Source organism: Balaenoptera acutorostrata, chromosome X, assembly GCF_949987535.1.
Source record: "Balaenoptera acutorostrata chromosome X, mBalAcu1.1, whole genome shotgun sequence".
NCBI classification, from domain to species: Eukaryota; Metazoa; Chordata; class Mammalia; order Artiodactyla; family Balaenopteridae; genus Balaenoptera; species Balaenoptera acutorostrata.
Window position 1 is genome coordinate 97,804,369 of NC_080085.1, and position 20,166 is coordinate 97,824,534.

General features: G+C 41.0%; 1 protein-coding gene across 1 annotated transcript in view; it reads right to left on the reverse strand.

Annotated features, from left to right (window-relative positions):
* Positions 1–1,653: 1,653 nt before the first annotated feature.
* Positions 1,654–20,166, reverse strand: part of DCX (doublecortin) — a 364,534-nt gene continuing 346,021 nt past the window's right edge. Inside the window, exons 15-16 of the mRNA XM_057538813.1 lie at positions 16,213–16,307; positions 1,654–5,274 (exon numbers count right to left, since the gene is read on the reverse strand). Coding sequence (XP_057394796.1) covers positions 5,218–5,274; positions 16,213–16,307 — 152 coding nt within the window. The 3' untranslated portion in view covers positions 1,654–5,217. The remainder of the gene's footprint in view (positions 5,275–16,212; positions 16,308–20,166) is intronic.

Below are 20,166 nucleotides of genomic sequence, written 5' to 3' on the forward strand. Positions count from 1 at the left end.
ACTAGATCTTTGAGGATGGAGATAAGCTTGGGGACCAGGGTGGGAGACACAGAAGAGGAAGTCACCCTCTCCTGAAGAGACAGGAGGAGCAAAATTCTTTAGCCAGACATACTGAAAGACCGGCTGATGGAGAAGCCTCCTGGTCTCTGAAAAGGAAAAGTGGAAAATGTTGGAGATGTATCTCCAGCCAAAAGGTAGGCGAGAGGAATCCAGGCAGTATCCTTGTTCCAGGTGGTCACAACTATAAAGAAGAGGAAACCCTGCATGGAATCATAGCACAGTGGATGAGGCTACCTATGGGGTCTCCTTCTTGGGCAGAGGCAGAAGTGTGACAGCCTCAAAGTTTCATACCAGGAGAGAGACCTAGGAAGCCCAGCAATTGCAAGGCTCCGTGGCTACACAGGAGGTCTCAGGTCACTTCTGGCATATCAACGTCTAGGCCTTTATTCTATCTAGTTTCCTGGTACTCAAACATAGGACTCTAACCCCTCCCCAGTCCCAGATGAGCTTCAAAACACTGATGGTTTACTTAGGAAGCCAGCCTAGGCCTCAAAGCCAAATCTCTTAACGCAATGAAGACAATACATGAGTGAGGCCTGGTCTTAGAAATCCAAGTGGCCCCATGTGGCCAAGGACAAGCTCCAATGTGTTTTTTAAAAGAAATATCCATGCTTTTTATTCCCATGGCAAACTGGACAGTGAAGGAGGTCATTCAAACCCCACTGCCCCAGTGCATCAGTCTGGGGAAGTCTCTAGGCATAGATGTTTTTGAGGTGTGCTGAGCTTGGGGAACATTCTCATCAGTGTGCTGGAGCTCATCTTGGAGAATTGGGCATGCTTGTGCCCTTGTCCAAGGGAGATGCATTTTTTTAAAAAAAGATAAGCTATTTAGAAAAAAATCTGAGGGGGATTGGGGACACGTCCATCCAGAGTACTGAAGGGACTAAGAAGTAGACACAATTTTGTCCAAGGCAAGCACTGGATTGCTGGTCTAAGACTTGGGTTGGGTGATTCAAAGAAGGATGTAGAGGCTCAGACCCCTTCTTCTTGCCTTCTTCTGATAACAACACATCTCCTTTAAGGTTCCTTGGTTACTTCTGATTGAGGAGGAAAAGCAGGAAGGAGAGAGAATTTCCTGAGGAGTGGGGTAAGCCCAGAAGGAGGTCTTTTGGAACTGAACTAATGAATACCTAGTTCCCAGGAAGAACCTTGCTGTGAGGAAAACTACGTCTTCAGACCTCGTTGTCCTGGTTTCTGCCATGGAAGGCCACAGGAGCAGTGTACACAAGAAGATAAGTATGGTGTGTACAGCACATAGCTTGCTATTTTAGTGCAAACACAAGGAGTCAATGTTTAACATCAGCCAGGGTACATTTTAGTCACAAAGCCCCTTGCTTATACCTGGAAATTGTCCACATCAGGGCAGGATGGCTATGGGGACATTGTGGATGAGGGCAACCATGGCAAGGTCAGGTTATCTTCTCTAGCTAGTCTCACTCCCATATTTTAAAAGAAATCATTGCCAGTGAATGGTAGCCACACTCATTTAAAAAAAAATACTCAAAAGTCATCTCAGAAAGTCAGGATGAACAAAGCTATTATTCTTCCCTCCCTCCCTCCCTCCCTTCCTCCCTCCCTTCCTTCTTTCCCCTGCTCTAGGAACAAGAAACATTTTTCTCAGCCTACAAAGACCAACCAGTATGAGATGAGATGAAGTGAGCTGACAGGGGACACCAGTCTTCCCCCATCCCATCTGAACAGGGCAGGAGCTCCGGGGACTGTTCTGAGGGCTCCTCAAGGCAGGGCAGTGATCCCCTGTGTTGGATAGACAAGGTCAGCAACCCCACTGTTCCTGTTGGTCCCCAATACCTCCTTCTCTTTGGGGACATCTGCAGTCCATGTGGATGGGAACCATGTGAATATAGGGAGAAAGAGCCGTATTAGGTTGCTGGGTGGATTTCCCACTGAGATCAGGGCAGCAGCATATGGCTCCAAGATGCAACATGACCCTGGGAAAGAATTCTCAGGAGCCTAGTGGAAGGCAATACAGTTCAGTGGGAAAAGGCCTTGGAGTAAGAGCCAGGAGATGTGGGTTCTAATCCTAGCTCTGCCCCTAGCCAGCTGTGTGACCTTGGGGAAATTACTTTACCTCTGCATCTCCGTTCCTGGCCTGAAAATGAGGAATTTGGAGTAGACGATATGATGTTAAGGTTCCTTCCAGCTAGAAAACTCTATGATTCAATCTAGGCTAACACTAAAGTCCTTAAGGACACAAAGCAGTCATGCTAATGGCTATCCTTTCCAAAACAGTGAAGAGAAAAGGAACTTTTCTCTCAATTTACCCCTAGTTAACACTACTTATGAAGTTGTTCAGCCCAGCCCCATATATACATTTTCCCTTTCTTTGTCCCTATTTCTATTTCTGTAAGGAAGAAAAATCAGGAGGTAGGAACAAGCAACAGATGGATTGTGTGTGTGTCTGTGTGTGTGTCCAACAGGGAGGGAGACTGGGGCAGGGGGGAGTGGCGGCAAATCCTTGCTGAGCGACGTGCTACTTGCTGACTGTGCAGAAGGTAACACAATGGGACTTTCGTAGTAAAACCGGATTGGATAAAATTGAGAACCAATGACAGGGGTGAAGGTGCTCAGTAACAACCAGATTTCTTTTTGCCTTGAAAATGGGCCAATTTAAAATGCAATTGTTAAAGGCTTGAATTTTGAACTACACCAAACTCCCCTAAAGTGGCAGTACAGAAACATTTCCTTATAATTGATTTTTTTAAAAGATAGAAATTCTATTATTATTATAGAAGATTATTATTATAAAAGATAATAATAGGAATTCTTTGATTATTATAGAAGGTTGAAAGATCATTCTAAAGAAAATATGGCCACTGAATACTTTCTAATGGTACATATGCCACAAGCAAGGGAACGCTCAGAGGCGTAGCACAGGGCGTGGACATGAGGAAATCTGAGTTTCTCCTCTGGTCCGGCTCTTTACCAGTAGGTCGTTTAGCTGCCTCAGCCTGCATTTCATCTTAAATCGAAGGAATTGGACTAAATGAGATCTGGGGAAGATTGTGGGTGAAATCTTTGGGGAATCGGGCCTGCAGTTTAGAAACAGACCTCCTACCACTCTCTACATCCTCCAACCCAAGTACCAATTTTTCCCAATTAACTACAAATTGCTCTGGCAGGCACTAAGCAAACCTTGAACTTCTAGAAAGAAGTAGGGGGTAAGTACAATGGGCTTCTTAATGGTTTCTAACAGCCTACGAATAAAGGAGAGGGGCAAAAAGAGGTTCTCATCATTTTGGGTTCTTCAATGACCAGTTTTACCAGGAATCAATACTACCAACATCTGGACTTTCCTTGAACCAAAACTGTTTTATGTAGCTAAGGACACCTGAAGCTTGTCTAGGGGCATCTGATCTACCCCTTCCATCACGAGTTTCCTCCTACCCACTGCACATCAGCAATGCCACCAAGTTGTCACTGATCCATGTCAGGGTGTCCTGTAATATCTCCTAATTATGAAGCGGCTGCACACACACACACACACACACACACACACACACACACACACACACACACAGCAAGCTCATTCTAGTTAAAGTGTAGGAACAAATGCAAGTCATTCAATAGCCAAACAGCAGCTTGGCTTCAAATGCTGCGCCTTTCCAACTATCTGAACAATTACAAAGAAATAAGGACATCTTCATATCTGCTAAAAGCAAACACAGAATTGGCATGCATGGCTTTCACTTGATTTAGTTGTCTTTGCCATTATGGGCTATGATTACAGACAAAAAGCAGTGTTATGAACCTGTACCTCAAAGACTGAGAACTATTTCAAATGATCAGTCCTTAGCAAAGAGAAATCCTTTCTAGTGTTAAAGACAAGTGAAAGGACTCTCTGTCTTCAGTATGAAATATCAGGATTATAGATAAAAAAGAGCTGCTTAAAATATGCCATAACATTTCATTTAAAATATAATCAGAATGTCTGGTCCACATTGAAATTATTAATGTAAGCATAACTGTTAAAAAGTTATCAAAAGACTGATTCTATTGAATTGGCCTCTGCTATTCATTTTGTTTTTTCCTGGAGGTTTCTGTTTGGCAGTGACAGCATGATTTCTAAACTACGTTATTCTTCTGCATTTTTTTTTTTTTGGTAAATTTTCTGCATGTGTTTTTTAGACAAAAGAAAAATCACCAGTTTATAAAAAAGGAGCCTGAAGAGTTTGCTCCTGAAATATAGACACGAGGTTTTATAAAAAGGATATTGGTTTCTTGCTATAAAAAGCGACCGAAAGGTGTCAGACCTGAAAACAAATTCTCACAGTGTTTTCAGTGTTAGCTGTTGACAAGGCATTCAATAGAACAGAGATAGATGGATACCGTACGGTTTGTGTTAGACAGCCTCCTAGAGGAATCAGGTATATGGAAGCCGCTCACCCCCAACTCTTATTAATTGCTTATTGATTCTAAATTGCCCCAGTGGAGATGTTGACAAGGAATTCACTGTGCTGTATAAACACTACTGACATGTCTACAGTGTTTTCCAATTTTGCCTGGTTTCTTTAAGGTAGCCCTGCACTGGGGTCCTAAGCATCTGGTGTCAGAATGACAAGTTGCTGGTGTTTCTCCCCCTTGACAGCCAGAATTGGCGCTAAACAACAAACTGGGGGTTCAATCAGGAGTGAAGAGCCAGGCTGGGGAGCTGCCTTGCCGTCTTCCCAAGATCCTCCAGCATTCTTGAGATGGGGAGACAAGGGGCACTTGTATTTGTCACTCTTGGATTTGCCAATGAGTTTTCTTCCCCCACACACACATCTTAAGTGCCATGTATGTAAACAACTCTCTACAGAAGGAAGACTGTCATGTATGAGCAAAGCGAGACGGGGAAAAATAACGCAGGCGCCTAAGTATTCAATAGAAAGGTCATGGACTAGCACATTTTGCATCCTTGGAAAGTTACCCCAAAGGATGCTTATCAATCTGTCTCTTATAATTGGTAACTGTGGATCAGTGGCCCAGAGGAGAAATCACAGGAAAATAAACCCAACATATTACAGTGTGTTTTTAAAAGTAACAACAACAAAATAAAAACTTGAAAGCACCAGTAGCCCTGTTGGCCGCTTGACCAGAAGTACCCTATTGTAACGGTAAGCTTGGATTTGTACTCTGGACTCTGAATACTCTCCTCCTTCACATGGAATCGCCAAGTGAGTCTGAGTCATCCAAGGATAGAGGCAGGTACAGGTCCTGTAAGAAGATAAGAGATAAAGTTAACTCCCCTTTTCTTAACATCTTGGGCTCTGCAATGGGCAAGATTATATGGATGCTTTTTAAAAAACTAATATTTTCTCTAATTTTTATTTTGAAATAATTATAGATTCACAGGAAGTTGAAGTACAGGGAGGTAGCCTTGTACAATGTACCCTTCATTCAATTTCCCCCAGTGGTAACATCTGCAGTTTTCCATGCACTCGTGTGTGTGTGTGTGTAGTGTAGTCCTATGGGACTTTACCATATGTGTATATTTGTGTGACCATCATCACAGTCGAGATACAGAACTGTAGCCTCACTAAAGGGCTCCCTCGTGCTACCCCTTTATAACTATATCCACTCCTACCCCATCCCTAAGCCTTGGCAACCAATATTCTATCTTCCACCTCTACCATTTTGTCATTTCAGATGTTATACAAATGGAATCATACAGTATGTAACTTTTTGGGATTGGCCTTTCCCATCAGCATAATTCCCTGGAGATTCATCAAGTTGCTGCCTTTAACAGTAGTTCACTCCTTCATATTGCCGAGCAATACTCCATAGTGTGGATGTACCACAGTTTGTTTAACCATTCATCGGTTGAAGGGCATGTGGGATGATTCCAGTTTTAGGCTATTACAAATAACACAGCTATAAACATCCATGTACAGGTTTTTGGGTTAACATAGTTTTCACTTCTCTGGGATAAATGCTCAAGAGTACAACTTCTAAGTTGTGTATTATTGCATGTTTAGTTTTGTAAGGACTGCCATATGTTTTCCAGAGTGACTGTACCATTTATATTCTCACCAGAAAAGTATTAGTGATCCAGTTTATTCACATCCTCACCAGTATTTGGTGTTTTCACTACTTTTTATTTTAGCCAGTCTTGTGGGTTTGTAGTGATACCTCATTGTGGTTTTAATTTGCATTTCTCTGATGACTATGACGTTAAACATTTTTTCATGTGCATAGTTGACATCTATAATTCCTCCTGAGTTCAACTGAAGAAACAATTCCTCAGAAGTGTTTCTTCATGTCTTTTATTCATTTTCTAATTGGATTTTTCTTATTGTTGAGTTTTAACAGTTATTTTCATATTCTATATATGGCTCTGGTTAGATAAGTGGCTTGCAGTCTGTAGCTTGTCTTTTCATAACTTTTGCATGGTCTTTGACAGAGCAAAAGTTTTTAATTTTGATGAGGTCCAATTTATCCAATTTATCATTTTTTTCTTTTATGGGTTACACTTTTGTTGTCAAATCTAAGAACTCTTGGCCTAGCCAAAGATCAGAAGATTTCCTATGTTTCCTTTCTAAATGCTTTACATTTACATCTATAATCCATTTTTGAGTTAATTTTTACATAAGATATGAGGTTTGGGTTAGGGGTCATGTTTTTGCCTAGGGATATCTAATTGCTCCAGCACCATTTATTGAAAAAGCTATCTTTCTTCCACTGATTGACTTTTGTACCTTTGTCAAAAATCAGTTGTGGATGTGTATCAGTTGTGGGTTCATTTCAGGCTCCCAGAGAGCTGCCAGGCCCTGAACAAATGGCTAACCCAGAAAATGTACCCCATCACCTAAGTCCAATTTATTTCTTAATGCTTCCATTTCCCACCAGGAATTAGGATTCATGGCTCCAATACTGCCCCAAGCCTTGTCTATGTCTTGGGGAGATGGGATGATATGGCATTGGTTTTTTCCCACCGTTCCCAGAGCTCTATTTGGAGATCCTTGTGATTACTCCTGGACTTACTTCACCCATTGTCTAAATCAGAGCTTTTCAAATTTCTCTCTCCATCTCTCTCTCGCTTCTCTTTTAAATTCTCTATTCAAATGAAATTTTTCTTGGAAGCCAAATATATGAAATAAATAAAAGTGTAGTTGTTTTGGTTGAACCAGACATGGGGGAGGCAGAATCTCACCCATCCCCAAATGAAACACAGTTTGAAAACCATTGTTTTCATTTACATTATCAGCAAAATACTAAAGGAAACTGGAAATTTTAGGGTCAAGTCTCTGGATATTTAAGAGACTCTCTTTGGTAATGGAAACAGAGAACTTCAGTAGTGGATTGTCCAAGAAAATTAGAGAATGCAGCTTCTCCTTGAGGTAAAGGAAAAAGTGAAGATGAGGAAGGGGGACAAGAATGGGGAGGAGAGGGACTTACTTATCTAACACTGAGAATGCTTTTTGCTGAGAAAGAAGGGGCAGGAAGTCTGTTAGGCCACTTAGAATGGAAAGAGAAGTAAAGTGTATTCAGAAACTTGAGGTCTTAGTCCTGGTTAAGTAGTACTGTGACACTGAATAAGTCTTTGAGTCTTGGTTTCTTCATCAAGAAAATACAGAATGTACAATCTGTAAGGTCTCTACCAGCTCTGAGGACTCTCAAAGAAAGACTGATTCATTAAAAAACACAACAAAGGCAACTATAGCAAATAGATTCACTTCTCACCAACCCATAATCCCTACACTGTAAATCAGGGGTTGGAAAACTTGCTCTGTAAAGGGATAGACAGTAAATATTTTAGGCTCTCTTTGCTGGTCACATATGGTCTCTGTCACACAGTTTGTTTGTTTGGGTTTTGTTTCTTTTACAACGCTTTAAAGATGTAAGAAAGATTTTTTTACATCGGGGGGCCATCCAAAACGACCAGGCCATACACATGATTTGGTACCCTTGCTCTAAACTACCAAATAACATTTCTTAGAAAACTGATAAACAGGTAGGAAGTACAACACTGAGGAAACAATAGGAGGGCAATTAAAAAAACACATAAAATTGAATTGAGGCAAAGTGGCATACAATGGAGTTGCATCTCTGAAGGCATTTAGTTCTCCACAAATTGAGTAAAGTGAAAATTGAACATAGTCAAAGTATCTTTGAGCTCTAGACTTCAAGAATAGTGGAGAAAGACTCTCTGAAAATCTACTCCTACATAAATGCAGTAACACTGGAAAAAATTGTCAAAATCAACTTTTTCAGAACTCTGGAAATTAACCAAAGGCTTGCAACAATCCAAAAAATGTTTATTCAAGAAAAATGGCCTAATCTCAGTAAGAATACCGAAATTTGGGGTGCTTTAACTTGCCCTATTTCTATTCTCCCTCTCCCCAGCTCCAGGGTATCTCTGAAAACCAACAGCCTCCCAACTACAGTATCTGAAAAAAACCTAGCAGCCACTGGAGGATGCAGAATGGGCTTGGAGCTCCCCCAAATGCCCTGTTCCCAGAGAACTGTCACTATTTGACCTGTCTGGTAGCTCCCACTTGTGGGGCTCTTCTTTATTTGACCTGACTCAGAGCACACTCACTGTGAACAGCCTTTTCAGGGAGCATTAATCAGCTGCAATTGTTTAAAATCACAGCTGCCTAACACGGGGGAAACCGTTGGGGCAAATGAAGCTGCTCAAAACCTTAAAAGGAAAAGCTGGAGAATTCATGTCCATAGGGGACTTTGAAAACTTCTGAAAATATTCCCAGGAATCTCTAAGGCCAGGCACATGTTCAGGACTGGGTATATTCGAAAAGTTCTGAAAATATTCCCAGGAATCTCTAAGGCCAGGCACATGTTCAGGACTGGGTACGTTCTCAGAAAAGACCCGAGAAGTTCCTAATCTCTCACCTCTGGTTGGCCTTGAGGCCCTGTGCAAACAGCAAGTGAAGGCTGAGGCAAACTGCCTGACAGAGCATTGAAATCAGGCTCGAACACACACACACACACACACACACACACACACACACACACACACACAGAGCCCTTCAGCAAAGGCTGGGAGACTTATTGGATCAAAGCATTTAAGGAAATCTAGGAAAATTATCCTTCAAGAATGAAGGAGAAATCAACACATTCCCAGATAAACAAAGACAGAGCTAGCAGACATGTCCTATAAGAAATACTAAAGAGAATCCTTCAGGGAGAAATGAAAGGACAGTAGACAGCAATCCACATAAGAAATAAAGAACACTGGTAAAGGTAAATACATAGGTCAATACAAAAGAAATTATAAATTAATTTTTCTAACTCTTTTCTTCTATTATCCAATTCAAAAGACAACTGCATGGACTAGTAATTATCAAGATGTGTTGATGGACTTATTATGCATGAAGATGTAATTTGTATGTGAATAGGAGCACAAAGGGGGGGGGAGGAACAGAGACATATCAATACAATAGCAAAAATTTTATATAAAATTGAAATTAAGTAGATTATGTTAAAATGTTAATTGTAATCCCCAGGGCAACCACTAAGAAAATAACTCGAAATAAAATTAGTAAAAATACAACAAGGGAATTAAAATGGTATACTGGAAAAATATCTAAGACCAAAAGGGCAGAAATCCAGGAGTGAAGGGACAAAAAAAAGACATAAGACATATAGAAAATAGCAAATGGCAGATGTAATTCCTAATTTACCAATAATTACATTAAACATAAGTAGATTAAGCACTCAAATGAAAAGGCAGAGATTGGCAGAATGGATTTAAAAACATTCAGCACTATGCTGTTTGAAAGAGACATAATTTACATTCAAAAACATAAATAGGTTGAAAGTAAAATGATGAAAAAGATTTGCCATGCAGTTAGTAACCAAAAGAGAACTGGAGTGGCTATACTAATATCAGAAAAAATAGATTTTAAGACAAAACTTGTTACTAGAGACAAAGAAGAACATTTCATAATGATAAAATATAACAATTAAAACATATCTGTGCCTTAACAACAGAGCACCAAAATACATGAAGCACGAAATGACTGAACTGAAGTGAGGAATAAACAATTCAACTATAATGGTCAAAAACTTCAATACCCCACCTTCAGTAATGGATAGAATAACTAGGCAGAAGACCAACAAGGAAAGAGAAGACTTGAATGACAGACACTACAAATAATTACACATCTAATCTACTCCATCCAGCCACAGCAGAATACACATTCTTCTCAAGGTCCCATGTAATGTTCTACATGACAGATCATATAACAAACATCAACAAATCCATAAAACAAATCTCAATAAATGTGAAAGGATTTAAATCATACAAAGTATGTCCTTCAACTACAGTGGAATTAAATTAGGAAGTAATAACAGAAAGATATTTGGGAAATTCACAAATATGTGGAAATTAAACAGCACACTGCTAAATAATCAGTGGGTCAAAGAAGAAATCACAAAGGAAATTAGAAAATACTTTGAGATAAAGGAAAATGAAATAACAATATACCAAAAGTTATGGGATGCAGCTAAAGCAGTGTTCAGAGGACAATTTATATGAAATGTTCAGAATATGCTAACTCACAGAAACAGAGAGTAGATTAGTGGTTGCCAAGGGGGTGGGTGGAGGGGGAAGAGGCTGTGACTACTGATGGGCATAGGATTTCTTTTGAAGGTGATGAATACATTCTTGCACAGCTTTATGATTATTCTAAAAACCACTAAACTGCGTACCTTAAAAAAGGTGAATTTTATCTCAATGTTATTTTAAAAAATAGTACTTTTAAAAATCCTTTACATTGACAATTGAATACTTTTTAAATTTTTTTTATTGAAGTATAGTTGATTTACAATGTTGTGTTAATTTCTGCTATACAGCAAAGTGACTCAGTTATACACATATATTCTTTTTCATATTCTTTTGCATTATGGTTTATCACAGCATATTGAATATAGTTCCCTGTGCTATACAGTAGGACCTTGTTGTTTATCTATTCTCTATACACCAGTTTGCATCTGCTAATCCCAAACTCCTGCTCCTACCCTCTTCCACCCCCCTCCCCCTTGGCAACCACCAGTCTGTTATCTATGTCCCTGATTCTGTTTCTGTTTCATAGATAGGTTCTGAATACTGTTTATATGATTCCTGAGCAGGTAACCCTATATAGCAATATGCATGTATCAGTGCATAGTGTATACAGTAATATTCAGTAAGTAATGATGTGTAGAAAAGTAAGAGGCGGTTTTGTAGCAGTTTTGTTCTATGACTATATCGTGACCACTGATGAATTCCATAAGTTAAACTTACACATAATGCAAGTCCACTGTAATAGAAACAGCACAGGATTAAGAGCCAGGAGACCTAGGTCCTAAGCCTAACTTCCCCTTTCAGGGTCTTTGCTTCTGTATCTGAAAATTGAGGAAGATGTAGACTATAACATCTTTAAGTTTCCTTCTAGCTCTAAAATTCTATAAAATATAACTTGGATCATTACATTTTGTTTTTCTCTAGTTATACCAAAGCAAGGGAAAGGAGGCAGGCACTACCAAGTTAGTGAACTCCCTGGGCATTTTTCAGGCAGCACACAAGGGCCTTTTCATTATGGAAGCCACTTTGGGTCCCACCGCACTGAATCATTGGGCTTCAGCATTCACCCCTGTTCTGCATCATTCATGTAACAGATCCTTCAGTGTAGCTGGTTGGTTAGTGGAAATAATTATCCGAGAAAGATTGTTCCAGACTGTTATCTCAGAGGAAGAGGGGACAGGCCTGGGGGTAGAATTGGGAGGCGACTCCACTTGCAGCTGCTGTGACTTGGAATGGGTGGGGTGAGGCGCAGGCTATGGAGAAAATCCAGAGGACTAGGCCTAGGTATGACCTTCTGTACTTCTGTCCTCCATCAATTTATTTAGTATTCAAAATATATTTTCTTGTATGGGTAGAACAATGTTCAGGAAAAGGAATTATCTCAACATTCTGTTTTTGTTGATTGATATGTAGAAATACAGAAACACACATATTGCTTAACAATACAAATAATTTGCACCTGAAATTCATTTGCTTAGTCCCCTGGAGCCCTACAGAACAAAATGTTTGTAACAAATACAGCTGTGCTGGCGATACTATTGCGTTAGAGAAAACAAAAACTTGGTCTCTGGTCCAAGAAACTTATAGTCCAAAGGAAGTCAGAGAGAAGTTTTGAGAAACCTGGCTTCTAGTTTGGGTTTACTTTTTCCCAAATGTGCCCTGTGTTTTTCTGATGGTGTGGCTTTGTTCTTGTAGATTTTTTTAAAAGCTGGAATGCCCGTTCTCTTCACCAGCCATCAAAAGCCTACCCAGGCTTCAAGGTCCCACTTAAATGTCACCTAGTCTATAAAGCTTTCGTGTCTCCCACCCTCCCACAGTCCGACTTCTTTCCTACCCTCCTTTGTGTGCTCCTGCAGTTCTTTTTTCGCTCTTGATTACACTACCAAAATCCACTTAGAGTGGTGTCTGTGATGTAAGATTCAGGACCCTGCTTTATTCATCAAACTATCTCTCTAAGCACTTACAGGATGACAGAAAAAAAAAAAGTCTGGAAACACAGAGGGAAATGTATATTTAAATAATGTTAGTTATGTTTCCAAATAATATGTCAAATATATTTTCCTTCAATCTCCAGGCAACTTGGCAAGCGAAACGTCTCCAAATTTAAAGCCATGAGGGCAATCACTAATCTGGAAAAAAAAATTTTAAATAAATGAAAAAGCGTCCCTGTGTTTCTAGGCATTTTGAACATCTTTAATATGGTACCTTCTCTGAATTGTTGAATCATACTGGGGTTGTCTTTAACCTCGGCATCTCCTTTTTCTCATCTGTAAAATGGAAATGCTAACCTGCCCTATCTCTTTCACAGGGTTATCACTAGGGTAAATGAGAAAATGGCTATGCAGAAAGATAAAGCAGTATGAAAATGCAAAATGTTGTTCTCATTAACTATACCAGGATTTACTTCGTGTCCATATTGCAGCACTTGAGTATGCGGACTTTGGCTAACCTCATCGCAGCTGCATTAAAAAGGATTCTCCATGAGTTGCTTAAGAGGAGAAGCCAAGAGGCTGATTACAGCTTAGGGCCCTGCCACAACTGTCAAAAGTTACCAAAGGGATGCTGGGACTTCAAGTTTGTTTCCAATTGTGCAGGAGGAAAGTCATGGCCTCAGCCACCTGCTTCCTGTCTCCACCATGACTCACACCTTTCAGGTCCACTTGGATGGAAGTTCAGGTGAGATCTGCTTAGGCCCACTGCCCAAGGACCTCGATGGTGCTAAGGCTCAAGTAACTTTGTGAAAGGAGGAGCAAGAAGCTGAGCCTGAGCCCCAGGGGGACTGAGGCAAGGTCACAACACACTTTTTAGCTTATTCAGAAAACCCAGCTCATCCTCCATCATTGGTGGTATAAGCATGAGGCTACTGCCTCCTGATAGGATGCACTGAGCGAGATGCAACATCACTTCTATGACATTTCTTGTCCCAAATGCACAATCTGTTAACCATAAGGAAACATCAGACAAACCTAAATCGAAGGACGTTTTACCAAATAACTAGCCTGTGCTCTTCATTTCTACAATATACTGTCTTGAAGATTTTTTAGAAGACTCAAGAACTTTTCTAGATCAAAGAAGACTAAAGAGACATGACCACTGAAGGCAATGTGTGATCCTAGATTGGATCCTGGACCAGAAAAAAAGAACGCTCTTGGGGCAATTGATAAAATTTGAATATGGACGGCAGAGTATATAACAGTATTGAATCAGTGCAAACTTCCTGATTTTATAATTGTACTATGGTTATGAAAGAAAATGTCCTTATTCTTAGGAAATACATACTGAAGTATTTAGAGGTAAAAGGGCATGATGTCTTAAACAATTTCAAATGGTTAAAAAATTTAGTGAAGTGTGTGTGTGTGTGTGTGTGTGTGTGTGGAGACAGAGAGAACACAAAAAATAAAGTAAAAGGGAAAAAAATAAACAACTGGTGAATCTTTATAAAGAGTATACAGAAGTTCTTTGTATTAATCTTACAACTCTGTAAGTTTGAAATATCAAAGTAAAAAGTAAAAACTTAGTGAAAATTATACCAAAATCCAAATGCTTTTTAAAGTTTGCTCTAGAAAATTATATAATTTATTATTTAATGTTTGTTTGCTTAACTGCCATTAAAAAAGGGTAATTTGAAAAATAAAATGATACACTGAAAACTCAATGATACAAAGAAAATAGGCTCGGACAAGGCTGCCACCTGTAGCTTGTTCTGGTCCTTCAATGGTGAAATTCGTTTTTAGAATTGAGTCCAAAACAAAAACAAAACAAAACAAACAACCACACGCACACACACACACACACGCACAAAGCCTGCAAACCCAACCAGATGAAACGGTTTAACAATGCACTCACCTCAATGGGCTTATGGATGGTGGGGCCTCAGCCTAAATGAACTGAACATGTCAATTACAAAGCGGAAGGACTCAAGTGTGCAGACCAAATAAATGCCCAGGCTGCCCTCAGCCCTTTGGAGAAGGTACCGGTGGAAGGTGCTGGGGTAGGTCACACTTCCCAGAAGGAAAGTGTGCGCAGAAATGCATAGAGCAAAGACACAGTAAGAAACAGTGGAGCATCCCCAGGAGGTTCTGTGTGGACAGTAGAACAACTGAAGTAGGCTACTCCTCGTCTTGGAATGTCCACACTGACAAGCTTTGCTGCTCAGAAGAATCACTGAAAGCTGACTGCAAAAGCAATTTTCATCCATCTCACAATCTCTGGGTACCGTTGGTTACACAGACAGTTCAGCAGATCTTCCTTTGGGGAAACCAAATAGCTCAACAGAACAATTCGAAGGTTCTGGTCAGGGTCAGTACCAGAAGCTAAAGAAGTCAATAAAGGAATGGAATGGGCATTAGGAATGATGGAGCAGGTAATGGTCAAGTTAACCAGGAAATTAAAAATCCTGATGTAGAGAAAAGGAAATGAAAATAGGTGTCAGGCAGCGGTGTGCTGTTAAATGTGTAACAACCGACTTCCTGTGGGAGAAAACAACAACCTTGATTTGTAGTATTTGCTGAATTCTAGGGTGCAAATATTCCCATCATGGCTGAGCTCTAGGTACCAACACGATGTCACCAAACACAGAGTTGGGAAGCGATGTACACAATCAGCTCTCAGGAGCTAGTGCGAACTGGCTGCAGGAAACCACTGGTAGCAACCTGGGTGCCAGTCTTACGTCTGCTGCTACCTAGCTATGTCACCCCAGTAAGTAACTTCGTTCTGGGTCTCAATTTTCTCGTCTGCAAAACATCAATCTCACAAGATTATTGAGAGAATCAAATGAAACGAATTTATCTCCATCTCAGATCTCTTGTAGCTCTTACCCTCTATGGTTCTGTGATGGAGTTGGCCACATTGGTGGCTTTTTGCCTTTCTCCATCTCTCGCCAAGTCTTGTGAGCTGGGAGAAGACAAGAGAATCCTAGAGGAAGCTGCTCTAGGGTGTGGTAATCAGAGCAGAAACCACGTTCACATGGCCTCAGAGATGAGGCTGAAGGCAGTGGCCACTCCAGATTTTTGATACAGAAAAGACTTCTGGGTGGGAATCAGTTTGGAGAGCGGGGGTAGAGAATTGCTACACATCTATTATTTTAATGGTATATTTATTGGGGATGACTTAGAGGTGTAAAGGGTGCCCAGGGCCAATGCAATGTATATATGCCCTCTCTTCCTACACTGTACCAGAATCTGCTTGGTAATGAAGAATATACAGTGAAACTAGGGCCTGTTCATACTTTGATGTCCTGCGAATCTAAAGGGAGTAACTTAGGGCTAACTTTCTTTATGTCATTTGTTGGAGCCTGGGGCCATAAGTTGCCCTCGATGCCCTCTTTGCTGTGCCTGAGCCGTCATTTGGTGACACTATTAGCTCAGAATGGCTATTTGGGCCCTTCATACCTCTTCCTTTTGGTTAAATATAACCAGAATTAAATAAACTGGGGGTCAGAAGAATAAATAAAAGTGACTGGAAGCTTAGCCCCTGCTGGGATTCCCAGCGCTTCAAGCTAATGGACCAAACGAAGGGAAATTCTGGCCTGGATGTGCTGCTGAGGCGGATGGAAGAGAAAACCCTCACCAGCCATTCCAAAAAGTCCAAGTGCAAAGGGGTTTAGTAAGGTATAAGAGACATAATACCTTGTGCTTCCGGAGGCTGCCAGGACTGGTGGGCGTAGAGATGGGAGACTGCTTAGACTTGGGGGTAGAGAGCTGGCTGCTGGAGGTTCCGTTTGCTAGCCCAAGGCAAGAGAAAAGGAAGGGATAAAAATCAACAGCATACAAAGGAACACGTTATCCTTCCCCTCCGAAGACACTGAGTGAGAACATTCAAATGAGCTATACAGACAACCAAGTGATGTGACGAGTGGAACAAAGGTGAAAAGAAATACATTCCTCAGAAAGGCAAGAACTGCAATGCTCAGTTAATTAGATCCCCATACGGTGCAAGGCGGGAATCCACCCACCCATTCCCCCGTGTGCTTCCAATTACAGGGGTCTGGTTCTTTTCAAACCTTTTTCATATTCATTCCCAAGTTTGACCCTAGCAACATCTCCGGGAGGTAGTCTGGGAACATGTTACTTTGTTTCAATTTTATAAGTGAGACAAAATTGAGGCACAAAGAGATTATGCTGCCTTACCTTAAAGGGGAAGAAATATGGGTGAATTGGACCAGGGCACATCCCCTTTGGTGACAGATGATGCGGCAGCTGCAGGACAGCCCCGTTGTCTATCTCTCCCCCCTCTCTCTTTTCCTGCTCATCTTTCCTCCTACTCTCTCTTCCTTACCTCATTCCGGGTGCAAAGAACAGAAAAAAAAAAGAGAGAGAGGGAACTAATCAGGAAGAAGAATGAAAAAGAAAGTAGAGGAGAAACAGAGTGCGAAACATAAAGAGAGGTGCCTACAGCAAAATGGGCAGAGGAGAGAATCGAGAAAGAGGGAGAGAAGGAGATCAGGAATGGAGGAGACGAGACGGGAGACAAGAGATTCTTGGGGAAGAGAAGAAGGGGGAAGTTTGAAATCGGGAGAAAGGCTTAGAGACAGAAAAAGGATGACGGTAGCCAGAGTCAGGGTGCACCCGCATTTGTCTCTAGTCAGTAAAATGCTGAAAATGAGATGGTTTAGTATTTAACATCTCCATATTCCACTGTGTTTGCAAAATTGTCTTATATTCCCTTGCTGACTAGATTTTTTGAAGATCCAATCATGTAAAGAAATGTGGTGCACTGAAACAGAACAATTAAACAGCTTTCAAAGGGGATTCATGTTCAGACATCTCATCTAAAGTTAATCTCTTTTAAAATCTAAGGACCTACATTGTTCATCAGATATTCTGAAACGTGCTTTAAAAATAAGGGCAAATATCCCAAGGGTGTTGGTGGAGTGGGGGAAGGAGAAGAGAAAGAAGGAGGAAGGGAAGACAGGAGGGGGGGAAAGGAAATTGAAAAAGTTAAGCAGGAAGATGGCCTGAGAGTGTTGCTATTAGTCCCACAGGTAAAGCTTAAACTGGTGTATCATGAGTATTTCCTGAGGATATACTTCCTCTGCACCACTTATGGTAATGTTTCCCTAGGTTCTGGAACCTGCATATCAACTGTAGAGATGAAAGAGACATCAGTGTGGTGGTTGATGAGTTTGTCCAAGTGCAAGTGAGCTGAAAAATGGGCACTTAGGAATCCACCGTCTGGCCTTGCCTGTGTATTCACTCATCTCTAACCCACTCACTGAGAGGCCTTTCTCCCTGTCAGGGCTTCCTGGAAGTCATTCATTCAGTTGGCCAGTAGCTACAGAGTACTTTCTCTAAGTGAAGCCAAGTATTAGACATTGAGGTTTCAGAGATGAGTAAGTCACTTCCAGTGGGGTGGCAGGTAAGAATACAGTGGGAATAAGTGCTATGACAGAGCCATACGAGGGGTATTATTGGAGCCCAGTGGAGAGGCTTTGAAATCAGGGGACTAGGAGGCAACACCTGAAAAAAGTCTTGAAAGGTGACTCTGGAATAGACAAATCCATAGAGACAGAAAGTAGATCAATGGTTGCCAGGGGCTGGCCAGCAGGGGGCAAGGAGGAATTAGGCAGGGCAGGATAGAGAGGTCTGCTAATAGGTACAGAGTTTCTTTGAGGGAATAAAGATGCTCTGGCATTAAATAGTGGTGATTGTTGCACAACTCTATGGCTAAACTAAAATCCAGTGAATTGTACATTTTAAATGAGTGAATTGTTTGTTATGTCAATTACATCTCAATAAAGCCATTGAGACGATGAATTGGAGCTAGTTAGGCAGAGAGGGTAGAAAGGGTATTCCAGACTTCAGAATTACACCAGTAGGGGCAAAGACATGGCGGTGTGAAAGAATACAGTATGTTTACAGAAGTGCAAATAGCTCCAAATGGCTCAAGCATAGGATGCCAGCAGTGAATTCTGAGAGATGAGACTGGAGTTGAGGATAAACACCAGACCCTGGGGGCCTTTTGTGAAGTCTGGGTTTGATGTGTGAAAGAAATCTGGGAGTGATACCATCAAATTTGCATTTAAAAACTATGACTCCAGATGCAGTGGGAAGACTGGGGTGAGGTGGGGTGGGTGTGGGATGGTTAAAGGTAGAAGCAAAGAGATTGGTTAGAAGACAATGCATTAGTCCAGGTGAGAGGTGGTGATGGCTTAAATTAAAGCACTCGGGAGGGAGAGAAGGGATCGGGAGAAGATAGAGGCCTAGAGGCCAGGCAAGCTTGGAGCGAGCGTGATGTGCATGTACCATGCAAGCCACTCAAGGAGAAACATGACCTGTGCCAAACAGCACACAGACTGGGGGAGCTAGGCTTTGCCAGGGCACTAGGCTTTCTGGTGAATAAAAGAGGCACTTTGGAAAAGGCAAGAGTCTGTGAAGCCACAGTGAGGCAAAGGAGTCATTTACTCTGCAGGAAAAGGAAGGAGTTACTGGACCATCTATAGTGCCTGGGGGTCTCCAAACAGGACCTGGCCCCTAGTATTCAAGATGGAGAGCAATCTTGGTGATCAGTGTGAGCTGACATAATGAACGTCTTCCAAAAGACCCCTGACCCCAGCCAGGAAGTCTAACAGATGTAGGCATCCCCAGGTAAGTTCTGGCATTTTGTTCCACATGGTCACTGTATCTTTCGGCAACAACAGATTCTAGTTTCCCAGCATTTGTCAGCCATGCTACAAAAGGATGGCTAGTATACTTCCAGTGTGAAAACTGTCTTTTTCACCTACCCTCTTATCTAGCTTCTTATCTGAGAATGAGCCCACTGGTCTTGGCAAAATGTGGAAAATTATTAACCAAAACTTATCTGTATGGGAGTCAGTCTCCACTTATTGGCCATAGATCTGCACATACAGGCTTCTTTTGCAATTTCTAGTTCTTTTCTCAACATCCTCTGTAACTCTCTCATCCGCAAACTTTACGGGTAATACATAAATACATATTCCATGTATACCTCTCTCTCTATTCTCTGTATGTCTGTATATGTTTATATATGTTCCACTGCCACTCCCCCAATCAATCAATCCCCAGATCAATCTTAAGCTGCTTATAAATAAAGGATTTAATTTTGTCATCAACATTCAATAAGCATTTGGAAAATCAGTTTTTAACCATTTAACTACAATTAATTTAATTGTTGAAAAAAACGTAGACACTTTCCCAGACTTCCCTGATGGAATCAAACGCAAAGATGGACATAGAGAAATGAGAAAATATAGACACGTACAGGCAAATGTCAATTCCTTACAAGCTGAAGGAGCAGACTACATAAAAATATATTCTCATACGCATTTCTTCTAGGGGTTCTGTGGGAAAAAATAAATCTGGGAGAGTGCCATTTGATTTGAATTCTGAAGCCAATTCGTATAAATGTCACGTAAAAGAAGTAGCAGGGAAAGATGAAAATAGGGTCTGACGAACTGTGCATAGTCTTGGATTGGCAAATCCACATGGAAAGCTGTCACAGTTCATTTTGAGAGTGACTGGAAATAACACCGGTTTGATAGCCCTCATTTTCCTTTATTCTGCTTTACTAAACATCTTTAGCTCCTGTCTCCAATGTTCCAGTTCTCAGCTGCAATTTGAGAA